This window comes from Asterias rubens, chromosome 5 (genome assembly GCF_902459465.1).
Source record: "Asterias rubens chromosome 5, eAstRub1.3, whole genome shotgun sequence".
NCBI lineage: Eukaryota > Metazoa > Echinodermata > Asteroidea > Forcipulatida > Asteriidae > Asterias > Asterias rubens.
The window spans coordinates 13,675,733-13,695,047 of NC_047066.1; the positions used below are offsets into that span (position 1 = coordinate 13,675,733).

The following is a 19,315-nucleotide window of genomic DNA, read 5'->3' on the forward strand; positions in this document are numbered from 1 at the left end:
GTTATTTACCCGAGGGCGGCGGAGGGCCTTACCATTTCATAGCTGGAGGGGTGTTGTGTTGAAAAAAATCATTGAAAAATTAAAAGTGTTGATGTTTTTTGACCGAAAAGGTATTTATGAATGGGAATCAAAGTTTGTTAAATCAGTTTTCAACTAGTGGTTTAAACCAGCCGAGGCCTGGTTCTTGATAATTTACCTCGACTTCGTCTCGGTAAAATTATCAAGAACCAGTCCTCGTTGGATTTAAATCACTAGTTGAAAACCTCTTCGCCACACATTGATTCCCTTAATCTGAATGCTTAAAAATGTTTAGGTGAGCTTTGTGGGGTTTACATTCATTCTAAAAGACCATTCCATCTGATTACAAATATGAGTGAACTGGCACTTTTTGGACTAGGGGTGGCAGCAGACTCGCCAGGTTTTTCTCTTTGTTTTCTCTTCACTGATAGAAATTGTACATATCTTAATTGTTGAGACATGTGTGTAAAGGGTCAAATGGCCCATTGACATGACATCATCACAATTAAATCTTGGTTGCTTTATTTTATTCAAGACAGTCGTGCAAGGGGTCAATAGGACTAACAGTATTATTTGAAAGTAGAAAGCTTATGTCTGGTTTTGGCATGAAACATATAACATTTTAATTCTGAATGCTTACAAATTTGTAAGTGAGCTTGAGTGAACTGGCATTTTTTTAGGCTCAGGGTGGCATGCAGCAGACTCACTTGGCAGGTTTTACCAGCTTCTGAGAATTTGCCTAAAAAGGATAAAGTTTTACAAGTTAATTTTCTCTTCACTCGGAACAGAAGTTGTACGTTTCTCAAAAGTTCCACACAAACTTTGTTTTGGGAAACCGACAATGCGTGACTGATATTCGTCATACCATGATTACAGCGCTTTTCACACTGTATCTCGTATACCTGGGGAATAAAACCCTGGGGAGGCAGGCTACAAGTTTTTTTTAACCCCACACTTAACCCGGCGAAGTTAACCCGGCGAACCTATCCCTGCCTAAGTCCCCATTCCACTGGCTGCACGCCTCAGGAATACCCGGGAGTATGCTCATTGGCAGGGGTAGATCAGGGGTAAAGTGATCCAAGCTCAAAAGGGCCGGCCGTTATTCCATGGGGGTTTACCCAGAGGAATAGAGTTGTGTGAAAAGGTCTCATCGTGTGGGGGCGTATCAAAGCCCCGAGTATTATTTCCTACAAGATATGTTGAGCTACATGAATGTATTGTATGAGACACATTCCTTTATAGAAATGGTTTACAAGGTGCTGCGGCACAAATATACTGCTGCTCAGACCAGGAACACCAGGCGAACCCCTTCTCTCAAGATAAGTGCACTGGGTTCTTTTGCGTGCATTACACAACACATGGGTCCTACGGCTTTAGGTCCCATCCGAAGGATGCAGCAAAAATGGGAAAAAGTGTCACGACTTGGAATCGAACCCACTCTGCTGAACAGACTCGGTTCTCAGTAAAACCACAAATTTCTACCCTTTTTAACACATGGGGGTAAGCACTACTAATTCTACAGAGTCTTATGTCCTACAAACAAGCAAAATAATCAACCACAGTTTATGGACAACTTTGCTGGTTTCCTGTACAGAAGTCAATCTTTTTTTTTTTCCTCTTTTTTTTATTTTATTTTTAGGAACTTTTTTTTACCCCATTCCTACATCATCTACTTGCTGTCTGGGAGAGTGTGCACTGATCAAAAACCAATTTTCATGTCCGACAACCAATCAGCTGTGAGATTTTCCTATCCCTTGTCTGTGATTGGTCAATAGGTTAACACAACACCAATCACTAGCAAGAACAGTTTGTTCGTAATTCACTGAATCAAATCACATTTTGTCAAAAGTTTCTTTGAAAATGTTTGGATACTTGCGACAAAAGATAGGAAAACCTGCCCAATTCGGTTTAAAAAAGATAAGATAGAAACATAAAGAGCATTAAATATAAGTATGAAAAATACATTTAAACTCTCCCAAAAATGGAAAAAATCTACAGCGGCCCCAATTAAAACAAAAAAATTGTCCCCTGCTATTAATTAATGCTTAATTAAGAACATTCCATTTTAGTTACAGAAAAATGTACAAAAATGACAATAGAAATAAAAAGAAAACATGATACAGATAAATGACCTCAATATTTCTTGTACTCTGTCAGACCTGTTGTCTCTAAGCAATTAAGATATGGTTCTGATCTAATTAAATATGGGGCACTCGGGTGGGAAGCATGTGACATCATGACCTAATTTGATTACAATCAACCACTAATTAGCATAAGTTACTAAATTTGCATATCAAGTTAGCTTCACGGTGTCACATGAGACCCTCCAAAAAGTTGATTGGTCCTGACGTAAATTGCACCAGAGCTGCTGCGAGTTACTCGTTTGTTTTTAAACAGCATGGATTCAAATGTCTACAAATATAATCTGCCACAGAGACATGAAAGATTTTGATGGTCCTACTTTAATTGAAAGCCTAAAGGCCGAGTCGCACTGCCGCGATAACGAAAACGATAACGACGCAAAGAGAATACACTCTATTAGTTGAATGAGCGTGTGCGTATTCTGCGTGGAGCATTTCGACCATAGAATGTGTTCTCTTTGCTTTGTGATCGTTATCGTTTTTGTTGTCGCTGCAGTGTAACTCGGCCTTTACTCCAGTCCAGCCAGTGGTCTATATAACCAGGGAGGGAAAACATTAGAAGTTGTCAAACTATTAATTCTTAACAGGGTTAGAGTGCGATCCCACTTTAAATTTCAATTGCAAAACAAAAACAATAATGTGCAAACATTTTTTAAATGGAGGTCTTTTTCACTTTGCAGTAAAAATGGAAGAGTTTGTTGAATTTGATTTAAACATGTTTAATTGGAGGTAGAATTGGATGGCACTACTACGAAAACGGTCCAAACATATCAATGACTATACAATATATTGCTTAATAAACACTGCATCTAAACAAGACCATTGTTTTTCCTCAATTTATCCCATTTTAACACCCGCCTAGAGGTAACCATGATTCCCTCCCTGTAAACCTTAGATGTGGCTGAACTGGAACAATTTGTCTTACTGTGGTAACTTTCTTTCTACCTTTAATACTCATGAAGTACATTTTTCAATCCTGAGTGCACTCAATGCCCACACGCTCTCTCTCTCTCTCTCTTGTTAGTTGTGTTTATAATGTCTCCTTGTTGGTTTTAATCAACTTTGAGAATCCGAAACTGCCGAACGACAAGGCCACAACTACAATGAGAAAACGGCCATTAATTGCAAGTAGTCACAATTAAAAAATATACATCTGTAAAAATTACAAACCCAAGAAGTACTTTATACAATTCAACCCAAGTTCCACAGTAAGACTCCTTAATGAAGGCATCCATCTAATCTCTCACCTCATTTCCTGACCTTGAATCAAGCTACCTTAAAGAATCACTAAGAATCTAGAGGTCAATTTCACAAGGCTGCCAATCAGAAAACAATGCATACAAAATTGTGCTTAATCGGGAACCGGTCACAACCACTTCAGGGCCAAATTTCATAGAGCTACAACAAAAGTACAACAAAACTGTGCTCACCAGAATAGTACTCCTTATTTCATTTCTGTTAAAGCAGAAATTTGTTGAGCAATATTTTCTGCTTAAGCAGCTCTTTGAAATTTTGTCCTGATGGTTTAAAAAAAAAAACCTCAACCCTGAATTCAGCTGCTTCAAGCAGCTCAGCTAAACCACCCAAACCATTGGTTTATGAAGTGTAAGGAAGCGATCGGTACCCAAGATAAAAAAAAAAATCTGCTTCGCAGTTTGTTGAAATTGACACTCCCGATATGAATTACTCTGGATCTACAAGAATCTACATCTCGCGTTACTCCCCAACAACTCATCTTGTATTAAAAAATAATCCTCTGTCATGCTGATCTTCAACACTCTACCACGCAGCATACCAGCTTGCGGCTCCACAGTGATAAAAATGTATGGTTGTATTATTTTTTTTAATTTAATGTATATATACAGGTATAGATAAAATTAATTTATTATCCATTTCAATTTTTTTTTCTTCATAAAAACAACAATTTGAAATGATTTTTCACATAATATTTAGCATTTTTATCTTCCGATTTCTTCCACGTGTTCAAAGATCTACTTCTGATTACTAGACAGCTACTCTTTAAAATTTCCATACAAAATGTTGACCCGTCAAATATTTTTTTTTTTTTTTAAATTGGTGAATTTAGTGGGCGACATTAAGGTAGCATGAATCATTATTCTGACAATTATTTGTTTTTATACTTTTGATGCCCCACATTCTTTGTCTCCTACAAATCTGGAAGCACTTTGTTCCATACCATCCACTGTTTTCAGGTGATTGCAGAATCTTTGACATTCTTTAGAGATGATGCCATAAAAAAAATGAGTAAAGATTCATCCAATATTAAAATTGTACTGTAGAATTCACACACAAGGACAAGCAGTTAATTATTATTAAGTCCACCTCGATAAACAGTGAAAAGTGAAATTGTTCCGAACTTCCAGAGTTGCATTTATATATAGTTTGTTTCTCCTTTTTTTTTTTATTCTTCCAATTAAGTAAGTGTGATCATTTATAAGCGCTTCCAGTGGGCCAATCCAACTCCATGTTTTATAACACTTGACAATCCAAATATTTCATAGCTCCAATCTGATTGGTTAGCTGGGCATGCCTATATCACTTTTTCAGCTGCTGGATTGGCCAACTAATTTTACATGTTTATGATCACTGGAGTTGTTACCATTCCATTATTAGTATATTTTTTTTTTTCAAAGCAAAATTCACTGTACACATGATTTGTTGAAATTTCATTAAGTTCTACATTAAACATCTGACATTAAATTTAACTCTACCTCTACAAGTTTCTCGAAAAATCAACTACGTTACAGATGACTAGTGTTTAAAATTCTAAAAAGTTCTAAAAAATATAATAATATCAACCGTTCCCAGAAACTAGACTTACAATTAATAATTAATATCATAGATAAAATCAAAACATGGAAGGGACCACACTCCTTTACAAAAAATTACTTTAGTGTATTGACATTTTTAAAGCATTTACATGCAGAAAATGGAAAAATAGCATTACAATGCATCCATATAGTATTCCCTGAATGTTGTGTTTTTTCTCTCGACAAATCTACCAATAGACACTACATGTAAGATTAGAATATTTAATTGCAGTACAACAGCAGATAGTTTTGGTGTTATATAATATATATGGAGCTATAAATACCAGTGACCCAAAAGCATAAGAATTTAACTGCCTCACAGATAAACATTCAATTAATTTTTTTTTTCATTTACTTTTTTTTTTGGTGGTACTGTTGTCCAGTTCTTAAACTGCATTTCTTTATCAGATCTTTTTCCGATTCACATTGTGCGTTTTTCCACAGGCGATCTCAGACAAAGTGGGTTTCTGAGGCAGACCAATCAACACTTTCTCCATGGCGGCCATTTTTCAAACGGTGCCCTGTGTTATAAGTTAGTGTTTAAGATCTGCATCCTAGACAAGGGGACCAATGAAACAGTCGCCTTATGATGTCATAATGTGAACGAAGTCACTCCTTATATTAGCAAGGCAACAAATTCTATCATGATTTTGGCCACAAAAAAGTGCATTTTAAATTGAGCAGAGCAATTAAAGCACAGCGCAATATGTAGGTTTTAAGAGTTCAGTAAAAAATGTGTTCAGTTCTTCAAACATTTTCAGGGGAGAAAAATCATTATCTGGGGACATAAAGCATCCGAAAATTATTTGGCAATTTCTACAATCTGGTATTTAATTTTATTTTTGGAATTAGTATTTTGTCAAGTTTCTTGCATGGTTGTTGTTGTTAGTTCTTTTTTTTCCATCACTATCTGATCATTTGGGCATTTGTTAAAAAATAAATATACATCATGGGAAAACCGTTTCAACGATTGTAGTATTTTTAAAATGATATTATAAATTAAATTCATTGGTTTTAAAAAATATAAACTTTACGATTATCATATAATTGTGGATTTGTATTTTTTAAAGTTTTCATCCGCAGTAAGATTGGAAAACGACAATAGTGTCTGACCTAAACTTGCTGCAGTCCTCCCTCATGTAATGTACTGTACAAGATTAAACACTAATTCTTTTTTCTTTGTTATAATCATTCATTTATGATATAGACAGAGGTAGTGTGAGAAGTATACATGAACACACAATACACTGATGCACTACGACACTACCCTTATAGACCCTCTGTACTACACGATCACACTAAATTCTAAAGGGATCTTAATCAAGTGTTTCTTTAAAACATAACTCATTGTATACATGCATATAATCATTTTTGAAGCACAGATGGAGAATTTGTTCCAGAGTCTTCTTGCACAATTTAGAAATTGAATACATCATTTTGTTTTAAAAACGTTTGCATGAGTGGACTGATACAACTCTACTGATTGACTCACGCACGCTTCCAAGAAGTGCCATGATATGTCTCCAATTCTAAAGATATGAACCCAAACAACCAAACACAGCACAGCTTTATAAAGTGAAATCAATTGATTCCGTGATCCCAAAATTTCAACGAAAAAGAAGCTCTCGGTACCAAATTTCCCAGTGAACGATATTCTGCAGACAACTACACTGTTACAACCAGCAGCAGAAAGTTTCAGTTTTTAAAGTTTGGCATATTCTTTGTGTTTTGCTTTTCACCACTGACTACCGCATATACTAACTGGCAGTCTCCTACTATGTATAGTAACACAGCACTTATTTTGAAAGAGATATCTCAACGGTAAAACATTGGTAATATTCCGATCAACGGGAGCCCAAATATTTCCAAAATTTGAAGTACTTTTACGGTTCATAATTGTGTATGATATCAAGATTCAACTTTTTTTCAGCTGTTTTTGGCTGAATCCGGGTAATAACCATAGTGTGCAGCCTGGGATATTTTCTTAAAAACGAAATATGTATTTCAAATACCAATGTTTTACCATGTATTTTTTGTTCTCTTTTGTTTTAACGTACCCCAAACTTGATGACGGTCCCAACTATAGTATAGTTGAGACTGTATTACTCACGTGGAACAACACTACAGTCAATATGAGATATCGGCATAGATTTGTTAAATTAACCATCCAGGCAGTTTTTGGTTTTGTTTTTGTTTACTGAATTGGCATGGATAGTACCATTCACTCTACTAGGAAATGACAACATGTAAACAACTGATCCAAAACAATGTACGGTAAAACAAAATTCACACAAAATTTTCTTAGAAGGCTTCTTTTTTTTTTTTTAGTTATTCAAGAATTGCAATTTGTTGGTTTTACATGGCGGACAACTTTTTACATTCATTTCCGAAAAACAACAAGAAATGCTTCATATGCATAGATGCTATGTATTTACTTTTAAAATCACAAAACAAAGAATATAGCCATTAGGAAAACCAAAACTTGCAATTTAAAAAGAAAAATCACAAACTGAAGAAAATTAGTGAAAAAGTTGGCAAATTTTTATCTGAACTTATTGTCCAGTATTGCTGTACGAAAAAACCTGTTTGGGTTCCAAACTGTACAAGGACCTCAAAAATAAAAAAAGAGATAATAATTGTTGGTAACACAACGGCAGTTTGGGTACACTCTCAATGTAACAATGCTTACTGATATTTTTCCAAAGAATTCTACAAATTGTTTATTTTATTTTAATGTTATTTTTGTATACATAAAATGCCAACAACAAAATCCAGCAACATATTTACATTTTCCCAATGTAACAGGCCTATTTCGTTTAGCCAAAAGAAAAACAGCACTTTCATGTTTATTAAATCAAACTGCAAAATCTATGGGGAATTTTTTTAGAATAAATAGAACCTAGGTGCATTGGAAAAATATCAGCATAAATACAGCTTTTTTGGCTGAGAGTTTGACAAAAACAGATAGGGTACTCACCATACAGATGTTTGACCACAATACATTCAGTCAAGTCCGCCTAAAAACCTTCAAAGTTCTAGTGTAATTCCAGGTCATTTTGAAACTACAACAAGTGCACAAACTGCTGCACACATTACCAATGACACTGAATAGACGTTTTTGCTTAAACCCAACTGCTATTTCGTGACCAAAAACAATCTACTGCTGTTTCATGATAAATATACAAAGCTGCATCTGAGTGACCCACAGAAATAATTTGGCACATAACCCAGAGAAGAAGAACATAATTTATATCAAGTAAATGTCTAAGCAAGTCTAAATTGAGATACTTTAAAATACATAGAAAAACAACAGTACATAATTTATTTAAATTTATGCGACATCTTTAAAGTCTAAAAACCTGGCCTAAGAGTTGCTAAAGGTACTGAGTTTCCCCGCTCTTCATTTAATCTCTCTTATTTTCTTGTTGCAAAGTATACTTTCATAAGAGATTTAAGTTAAATCTTGACAAAAAATCGTATCAATTAACTATGAATTATTTATTTATCTTTGGGATACACAGTTTGTCATCATTGGCACTCTGGCAAAATACCTTTACAAGATTTTATTTAAAACTTACTTCATAATATTATAAACAAAAATAAGATAAACTTAAAAAGGTGAAAATAAAAATTGTAAAAACCCCACACATGAAGTGTTGGTATTATGAATGAAGTAACAACTACGGGACTTGACTACGAGTACTTAAATGCTACACAGTTACCCAACTACACCGATATCTCACTGCAAATCTAAAAACTACAATTACGTTACTACATTTCTCCACACACTACATTCTGCAAATAACCACTGTAAAAACTCATACATCTAGATTTTGTATTTTTTCCGCAAGCTACATTAATAGTTTAAGAGCAAAAAACTTTGTTTTTATGTTAGATATTTTTATTTTCAAAGATCAAAAAATTGACACAATTATTCGCAAATATGTTTTTTTGACCATCACACAAACGGATAAAAAATGGCCATACCTTCAACTTGCACTGTTTTAAGAATAATGATATATTACTTAAATAACCACACAATGTTGTTAATTTAGTTGTTTTTTTGTTAAATCGCACACCAGGCCTCAGCCTAAAAATGTTCCCCATTTAAACCTCTCTTCCTTTCCCCCAATGTGCACTCAATTCTTTACATCGTCCCTCTCTCTGCTTTGGTCAACAGCCATTAGATAGGAAACATAAAACAAAACTTCAGATGCATTTATGTCGCAACTCTATTTAATCCACTAAAAATTCCACCAATAGTAAATCGCAGAATATCTAACATAGATTTGGTTCCTGTTTTAATTTTTTTTGCTTGCACATGATAATTTTGACACTTTTCTTCTCCAAAAATCCAATTCAATTTGTCTCTATACATGATTTAGCCTTCTTACTTTTATAATAATTTCGCCTGTTGTGTACAAAAAAATAGTGTTGACATTTTTTTTCAGATAAAAAAATTTGAGCTTGGCAGATGCCTTGGCAGTCTGGCGCCTTGTATTTATCCACAATGATGGTAGTGTTAACCACAGACTTGAGTCCTGGTTCCAATCCGATATAATTTCTCTAGAAGTTTCTTCCGTGAACGAGAGGGTTGTAGTTCTGGCTGGCACCACCGTAAGTCTATATCAAGAAAGCAATTTAAAGAAAATACAAATCAAATACTACATTTTAAATCATAAAAATGTTCTCAAATATCTCAGCTTGAGCTTTCAGCTTTTAACTTTTGACAGTTGTCATACTATGACAGACAAGTTCCAGTTTAAAATATATAACGAAAAGTTCTTTTGACCCGCATGAAAGCCGTCAGAGTGTAGAGGCATTCGACACGCTTAAATTTTTCAAGCTCATGAATGTTCACCTAAGCTCCCCAAATAAACCTCAACCAAGTTTGACAAAACTAAGGATTTGTAGTAATTCCTTTCTAGCCTTTGTTAATAATTGGATTTCAAGTTCTTGTTTCCTCAACCAAAGGATAACAATCCTATAAGGTTTCGACCCCCGCCCTCCCCCCCCCCCCCCCCCCCCCCCAACTCTCCTCTTTAAAAAAAATTAAATCACCAGTTTCCTTTTCCAGTTTACACTGGATCTTTTGTAAGTGTTCTCAGTTGTTTAGTTCCACCAATAGATTTATAATCGACACCATCAAAATTAGTCATTTAGAAATTGTATGGACTAATCGTATGTAAAAAGTACCACAAATTGATACACACTGTTAATTGGTGATGTTAATGCTGCGTATACTATGCGTTACAAAGAATGACACTCAAATAAATAATTGAGAAACGGATGCAACAAACAACTAGAACAAACAAATTCAGAGAAAAAATACCAAGTAACAATAAACTTAAAAGGAGAAATAAACGGTTTGTAATAATCTGGGCCCAATTTCATAAAGCTGCTTAGCAGAAAATCCTCCTTGACAAGTTTCTTTGCTAAGCAAAAAATGAGTGTGGCACCAGTCACAGCAACGTAAACTTAATTTTGGCTGATAACCTGTTTCTGTTTAGCAACACTTTTCTGTGCTTACAGGCTTAATGAAATTGCACACAGATTTTAAACCTTGCTGAGGTTAGCAGGGGAAAATGTTTTCCCCTTTCTCTTCGTCTCTACTCGGTGTCCCCCCCCCCCCCCAACCAATTTTATCTTTCTTCCCTCTTCTATCCCAAAGCATACGCCACAATTGAGTAAAAGGTGACAGAATAAAAGCCTGTCTCATACTTCCTTCGAATGTGAATGTGAACGCGGTACAAACTTAAGCGTCACAAATTCGCAACGAATAGTTCGCAGCAGTTGAGCTGTTTTCAACTACTGCGAAACATTTTCTGCGAAAACAGCCATGTGGTGTTAAAATTCACTTCGCTTCCGCAGGAAGTATGAACCAGGCTTAACTATTCATCTTTATATATAATATAATAAAAAATAAAAAATAATAAAAAAAAAAATCAGAAGAGGGAAAACCGAACAAGAAATTGACTGCTGATATTTTGATCGTGTAGATAATGTACACAGTTCAAACATGGATAACATTCTCATGATGAAGTGCACCAACAAAAAGTCTGGGCCCAATTTCATAGAGTCGCTTTTGCAGAAAGTATCGCTTAAACAATTATACATGTGATATGACAGTTTCGCTGGTAACATTATTCTGATAAGCATATTTTTTGTTGTGCTAAGCTATTTTTTGTGCTCAAGCAACTCTATGAAACCTGGCCCGGGTGGTCAAGGTTAGCATGAAAGTGGAAGGTCAAAGGTACAAGTGTATTTGGTGAAAACATCAAACATTACAAGAAAATAAAATGTAGCACATTTAAGGTAAATTTAACAAGCAGTTTAAAAAAAACAGACAAAGGAAATAGTTTGAATGGTCAGAGCAATTAATCCATGAATTTGTGAGTTATATTTGAATAAATTATTGTACAATGACTTGCTTACATTCACAATGTTACTGCATATGAATTCCTCAGACTATAGAGATAGTTGCTAAGTCAAACGGCTTGGGGCAAGCTTTTGCAAAGCAGCCTCCAGATGAGCAAACCCTGGTACCATTGTGTCATACATACATTCATTCATTCATTCATTCAGAGTTGTGTATGGGTTGTCTCTTATATAACTACGCAAAAGCTTGCCCCTGAATCATGTGACACAGCGACTGTTGATAACAGTCAGAGGAATTCAAACTTAAGCGGTAACTTGTGATCAAGCACGTCATTGCATCAGACCTGATTAAAATCTAACACACAAATGGCTTAGTAATAGAACATGGCAGGAGGTCAAAGGTCATATTGTGGAAGGTGAAAGGTCAAATGGCAGTCATTCAGTTAAAAGCTCAAATGTGAACTCAATGGAAAAGTCATACAGTTAAAGTGTCTCAGTACTAACATGAGTAAATGAAAAGCTTGGAGGTCAAGTTTAGCATAAAGGTCAAAGGTAAAATATTATACAGTGAAAACATCAAAGGGTACAAACACGAGACAAGGTCAAAGGTCATGGAGGTAGAGCTCATCAGTGCTGTTAAATTTAACATTCAGAAAATATTGAGTAGCTAGCTATAGCAAGCTAAGAAAAACAGTTTGAATTGTCGAATCAAAGTTATGACAAGAGGTCAAAGCAAAAATGTGGCAGGTTAAAGGTCAAATGAAAGTCATTCAGTTAAAAGTTAGTAGGTGAAAGGTCAAGGTAAAAACCATTGCGTTAATGAAATAAAAATGTCTCAGCAATTGGACAAACGGTTATAGCAACAATGGGAAAGGTCAGGTAACAAGTCTACTATCGTAAAGGTCATAACAACATTGCGACAGGTCATACAAACATTGCGACAGGTCATAGCTACAAGGTGAAAGGTCATTGCAACACAGTTGGAAAGGTGATAGAATGTAGTGGAAGTATACCTGAGAGGTGGTGCATTCATTCAATCTGCTAGCTCATTGCATAGTATAACCATTGACATTGGGGAAGTTGGGCGCTATCAGAGCCTGGATGGGGTCATGAACAAACAGTAATAACACAAAATGTTCAAAAAGTGTGGGAAAAACAGGAGGGTAAATTGGGAAGAAAAGGGGTGGGTGGTAGATCAAGATCAAGAGAGAAATGGTTGAATATGAACATGTCAATAAAATGGCTTTATTTTTGGTCACTGCATCCCTTACTGTGTAGTTTGTTTCAAAACTATTGCCGTTTTCATGTTGCGTCAAATCAATCAGCCCGCTTTTAGAATCTGAAACTTTGCATTCACTAAAAAGCAACTAAGGATTTGCAGCACAATTTAAACTTCATCTAATTATTAGTTAAGTAACGGCTGCTTAAATACTACTGCAAGTTTTAGAAATTATCTCAAGACTGGTTGCCTTAAAAGGTTATCAGGTTTTAAAGCTAAATCAGTTTGGCCATAAAAAAGTATCACTCGAGTGGGAAAAGTGCTACTATTTGCTTTTCTATTAGTTCACATTTGACATTCATGTTGAGATTGGTTGAAGTGGTGACTTGGTAACAGAGGTGGTTGATGGTACATGTGAAAGTCTGTAAGGTAACAATTTCTGAAAGTTGTCAGTTGATACTCGACATGTTTGTTGAGACCAGTTGAAGTTGTGAACTGGTGATTTGGTCACATCCACTAAGTTAGTGGATGACGATAAAAGGGCAAGTATGTAAAGTATAAATTTCTGAAATTGTTCATTTGAAAAATCATCTCAAATAAGCGAATGATGATACAAAAGAAAGGTTTGAAGTTTTTCACCTCATATTTGACATGTTTGTGGATACATGTTGAAATGATGAATTGGTGAATTGTTGAATTGGTAACATCCACTAAAATAAGCGGATGATGATAAAGTTTAAATTTCTGAAGTTTTTAAGTTGATATTTGACATGTCTGTGGATATCAGTTGAAGTGGTGAATTGGTTAATTGGTAACATCCACTAAAGTAGGTGGATGATGATTAAGTTAAAACTTCTGAAGTTTTTTAAGTTGATATTTGACATGTTTGTGGATTGGTAACATCAACTAAAAAGAGTTGAGCAAAAGGGGAATCCAGCCACGGATGACCCAAGAAAAATACACATTGTGATAATCTGCCTACTAGTATTATTACTATGGTTTCATGCGCCTCAACACACTGCAACCAGTTTCAAGTTTATAACAAGTACAGCAATATTACAAAAGCTCAGCAAAATCCAAAATGGCGGTTGTGAGTTTGACCAACAACAAAACTCTACCCCACTAAAGTTGTTTAAAAACTTATTTAATATCCTTTGTTTTTTTGGAGGGAAGCAAACATGGTTAGTGCAGTGCAAGCCATCTAAACACTACAACGGGTGGATATTAAAGTCAACAAGTACAAAATATGAATATTCATCAACACTGAACAAAAAAGGGGGGTCAAAGGTCAACGCTGTTAAAAACTATAAATATGGATTATACTACTCTAAGGTGGTTGGTTATTCCACAATATATATACTTGGCGGTGGTAATTATAAAACAAAGAGATGTATAACGAACGTGACGTTACCTTCTAGAATTGGGATGCGAGAACCGGGCGTGGTAATTGCAATAAGGGTAGAAGGGGTAAGAGAGAGAGAAAGAGAGAGAAACAGAGGAATATGACATAAGTCCCTCGTCTTGAATTGTGCAATGGGTGCAGTGGGGAACATTCAAGGAAACTTGTCTAGGGATGTCAGTCTTCATACTCTCTTAAAAATTTGGGCAGTTTTTTCCTGCTTTCGATTCAAAATCAGATGAAACTAAGAAATAAAAACCAAAGTAAATGTTTCTTGAAACTTGAGACTACTGGTGGGGATCGTTCAATGACACTCGTATAGGACTGTCGTTTATTTTTTCATACTCTCTTTGAAAGCAAATAGCCCAGAATCAGATGAAACTAAGAAATAACCAAAGTAAATGTTTTTTTAAACTTGAAAGTACGAGTGGGGAACATCCAATTACTCTTGTTTAGGACTGTCTGTTTTTGTTCGTATTCTCTTAATATTTAGGCAGTTTTCTCTGCTTTCTAGTTCAGAATCAAACGAAACTAAGAAAAACTAACTATATGCTAAAACTAAACCAATGTATAATGTGGATGTTCTGTTTGTTTGAACTTCACTTCAGGGCACAAATTCCATCTGAACTCGTTATTAAACATTCATAGTAAGCTGCTTCGTCACCCATCATTTAGTCTCACTTATTAATCCAATTCTGTTTGTATACTAAGATCAACCTTAGGGATGGTTTTGAGTAAAAACAAAAGTATAATCTGTCTTGGAATTAATCATATAATGTGCTTGTGATTTTCTTCAATAAAAAGGACACCCAAAAAAATAACTGTTCCCCCCCCCCCCCCCCCCGAAAAAAACCCACATTGGGAAAGGGTGTCAAAACTCCATGCTCAAACTGGGGAGGCATTCATTTCCAAGTTCCCTAAAGAAAAAGCCTGTTTTGACACTGGTCAGCGCCATTAAGTACAAGTTCAATTTACCTGTCCCATTCCATAGTTATTTGGTTGTGGGCTGACAGCGGGTACAAAACCTGTACTCATTGCGTTCTGCTCTGCCTGGGTCGTAGATACAGCGTACAGGTCCATGGGGCCCGGGCTGCTGTTAACGTTGAACCCGCTGCGGTTATTGACGGGCGACGGGGAAGGGGCGTAACTCTGCTGTGCATACGGGGAGTTCATCACTGTGGAGGTGAAAGGTCAAGTCCAGAGCATATATAATTAAAATCAGTTTGAAACTCTCTGATAAAAATATTATCAGTGAACCACGTTTTGTTTAATCAAATGTAGCACTTGATTACATTAATTCAAATTTCATCAGGACAGCAAAATATTTATAAATGTGGGGTAAAAATTTGAATTTCAACGGGACAACATGATTTAACCATTGTTGGTACAAATCTTAATTTTGGAGGGATTAGTTTTCTATCTTATAAAAACCTGTAACCTGACCCCACCCACCGGTTTTTTTTGTAAACATGTGATGTGTAAAAGGTCTCTAAGTCTACAGTTTGGCTTGTGAGAAAAGCATCTTCAAGATAAGATACAGCAATGGTTAAACTTGGTCTGCGAACAAAATTTCGTTTTCAATCAACCAGATGATTTCTGCACCCATTTGAACTAAAAGTGATGATGCAAATTTCCCAAAATCCAATCTGCATATTTTAGCGTGCAAATTATCACAACTATCAACACAAAATTATTGATATGATTAATTTTTCGGAATGATCATTTGCTGCACCTTATCTTGGAGTTAAAAACAAAACAAAAACACAGAGTGGCCCACAAGAAAAATATGTGCTAAGAGGTGTTAAAATGTTTGGCTCCATGAATAGAGATGAATTTGTCAGCACAACTACTGCTACATGATCTATCAAAAAACACACACAAACACACCACACAAGACATGTTAGACTAGAATTATATGGAAGAGTACCATGGCCAACAAGCGGGTATGCTAAATCCATGCAAGGTTTGTAATTAAGAAAGAATTAATAAAGCAAGCTCGGCTTAAAAAATTTGAGAGGGGGATCGAAAAGTACTACCACAGTGCCTTTGAGAAAACAATCCCACACAGACTTAACCTGTTAACTGCCTGTCGTATATAATTAAAACTCGACTAAATTTGTTGTAGGAAAAGGATTAAAAAACTGTTTACAGGTACGAAAGATACAGAGTACTTATTCAAATTGAGTCAGACTTTATTTGAATGATGATTTGAAGATAAAGAACATTTTACAAGACACCCAAACACAGTGTATGCTGGTACGGGTGTTTAAAGTAATTCATATTTGTGACGTTACATAATGCAAGTATGTCTTACAACAATAATAAAAATAACACTATATTTCTTGTAAGAGATGTTAAATTTGCATCGGGGATAAAGAATATTAATTTTGGTTTTTACCCACACACCGATGCGTGTTAGCACTGTATACTAAGTACTTTCCCCGAGTCCTGTGTTTATTTCTTGACAAAGAGTCACTATTTTAAAGGCAGTTAAGAGGTTCAAGACATGTATTACATGAAGTGAAGTTTGCTTTGTACAGAGAAGTGTAGATCCTAAGCATGGATGTGGCATCTGCCGCTTGCAGCCAAACATAAAAGTGCACGGTGAATTTGCATTCCATTCTAAAGAGTAAAATGGATGCGTAAACTGAGAGCACCAGTCTAACATTGGGTGTATATTACTCAACTAAAAAATCATTACGATATTTGACTAATGGAGATTGGACAATTAAAAATTTCCACCATCAGTGTGTTCTAAAAACCATGCATTATTTATAGATACAAAACTATTGTATATGACAGTATGCGTTACGGTGTGTGCCACGCGTAGCGTCACGGTCTGAATGGCACATACCAGCCTGATGGTATTCCCGGTTGTACTCGGCCTGTTGGTGCTGGGTCACGCCAGTGTTCCCGTCGGTCCGGTTTTGCGTAGTGCAGTTGGCTGCCCTGATCGTTGCTGGCCCCGAGGAGCCATAGTCAGGGTATGAGTACGGAATGAGGCCGGCAGTGCGTCGCTGCTGTTCAATGGCAGGCTGGATTCCATGAGGCATGACGTAACCACTGGGGTAAGCATGTAAGCCGGGAGAGGCGATACACACAGACTTGTCAAGTCCGGTCGTCTTCAAGTACGTCAACTGCTCATTACTGAGTCCGCTCTCTGTGAATTATACATGTCATTGACATTTATCACATGGTCAATTACACTTGAGGGCGCTATACAGGTCAAAGACGCACCACCTGGCGCGCATAACACAAATTTGTTCCCGACGACATTTACATTAAGCTAACCTACAGAGAACTCATCAGCGTCGCCAGGGCGCCCTCTAGAGGAATTAAGCGTGTGATTTACGCCAAATTGGTAAGCTACATTTACATCCACTTCTAAAAAACTCTATAAAAAAAAATGTACTGTACAAGTTTCTATTTTTGTCGATACTCAGTAATCAAACTCATCCAATAACTATTTAACTTTCTTTCAAAGCTATTTAAGTATTTGAACAGCCCATGACAGGCAAATAATAAAGTTTCTAACCACAATCTATTTACTATAATCTTCAAGAGTAAACTTAGCACTGCGTACTAATAGTCGGTTTTTATCTAGCAGTGAACGGTTTTATGCCCAAATAGTATACTACCCCAAGTAATACATTTTTCTTCCAAGTGCATTTCTGATTGACTCACAGTGCATCTTGACACCAATACAAGCACAAGACACCTGATTGTAAAAACTAAAATTCCTCCAACATCAACCAATACACAGTTTACACACATGCAGATGTTCCCTCCAAAGCTGTCATGCCATTAAGTCAACTTTGAAGCAATCCGTCTGCGCACATTCCTCAACTGCAACATCAAATTGTTCTTTCAGAGACAACAACACTCTTATGACATTATTACCAGGGTGCTACCAAGATTAACTTCCCCCATGCAAGGTTCCGATTCTAGGATGTCCATAAAACAAAAAAAGCCATCACAGTTCATCATCCATCCTGCTAGTGTAAATAGGTCATAACTTTTAAACACCAATTTTAAGACACAACTTTATTACACACCACCAGTATTCCATCATTCCATCATTCCTGTTATGATCATGGTACATAAACTTGCCCAAGTCCCTGTGTCACCCTAACTCTTTCTCACAACTCTCAGAATGTAACATCATTCCAGTCGTTATATAACAACCATAGTGCATAGACTTGCCCAAGTCCCTGTGTCACTCTAAGTTACCCTTCCTCACATCTTCCAGAATTTAACAGTGCAACCATAGATCTACAACAGGCTCAATGCACCACAAGAACAATCTCACTCTCATTGCTTCCTCAAACAGTAACCTCTACCTATATATCCAGTTGCAATATGGATCAATTTTTATTTGTTCTAAAAACAAACATGATTTATTGGTTGCACAAATATATCAAACAGCGCCAAACCACTCAACTACAAAACCCTGAGAACTACAGCAAGTTTATCAAAGTACTTCACAGGTCTGTATGCCTCGTTTTTGAAGAGGGCAAGGGCACCAATGCATTTTATCCTTGTTAGAGGGCACCTCTTTGAGGAAAGTGTAAATTTCTACTGGAGCATTTCAAGGGCACAAAGGCATTGACCAGTGGGCATGGAGGCAATCGCCTTAATGCCTCCATGAAGTATCAGGCTTGACTTCACAATGAATCAAGCATCTAGGTTTTGGCAATGCATGTATTAAATATCATACTTATTCTAAAGATGACAACCATGTACAAAATTTCACAATGATTAAGTGGGAAACAATAACTAAACTGTACCAGTTGATTCCAGTGCCTATATTTATACAGCTTAAAGTTCTTGCTATTCCATCAGCATTTCCTGCTACATTCCAATCCTAAATGTTTCAACTTCCTGGAGAGTTGTTCAATGAATGTCTTGAATCCTAAAGACAGCATGCGGTGGTAAAAAAAAAAAGCGCACCCCATAGTTTTCCAACCTTTAGGTAGTTTGGAAATGTTTGCTTTTGTGCTATAGTAAAATACCTGATATGCACACATACTGTATGTATCACAGCATTGGTGTGTGTTGTTTGAGTCCTGAATGGGCCCATTTTCATGGCTCTGCTTACCGACGTATTATGCACAAACGGTCACCATTCTCCGCTTACTGTGCAAGCCCCCGAATTTCTGTAAAAGCGAAGAATGCCTAGTACTGTGGAGTTTGCACGCACACAAGCAAAAATTCCCGGCTAATCTGTGAAACAAGCTTGATGTAAGCGCAGAATTCCCTGCTTCTGTGAGCGCCGCTTATTTGCTTATGGTAAGCAGAGCCATGAAGTTGAGCCCCTATCACCAACCAC

The 19,315-nt window shown here is 36.3% G+C and overlaps 1 protein-coding gene across 1 annotated transcript in view; it reads right to left on the reverse strand.

The window, feature by feature from the left end:
• Positions 1 to 4,067: 4,067 nt before the first annotated feature.
• Positions 4,068 to 19,315, reverse strand: part of LOC117290196 (RNA-binding protein Musashi homolog Rbp6-like) — a 71,113-nt gene continuing 55,865 nt past the window's right edge. Inside the window, exons 8-11 of the mRNA XM_033771454.1 lie at positions 16,841 to 17,146; positions 14,962 to 15,161; positions 13,999 to 14,001; positions 4,068 to 9,613 (exon numbers count right to left, since the gene is read on the reverse strand). Coding sequence (XP_033627345.1) covers positions 9,557 to 9,613; positions 13,999 to 14,001; positions 14,962 to 15,161; positions 16,841 to 17,146 — 566 coding nt within the window. The 3' untranslated portion in view covers positions 4,068 to 9,556. The remainder of the gene's footprint in view (positions 9,614 to 13,998; positions 14,002 to 14,961; positions 15,162 to 16,840; positions 17,147 to 19,315) is intronic.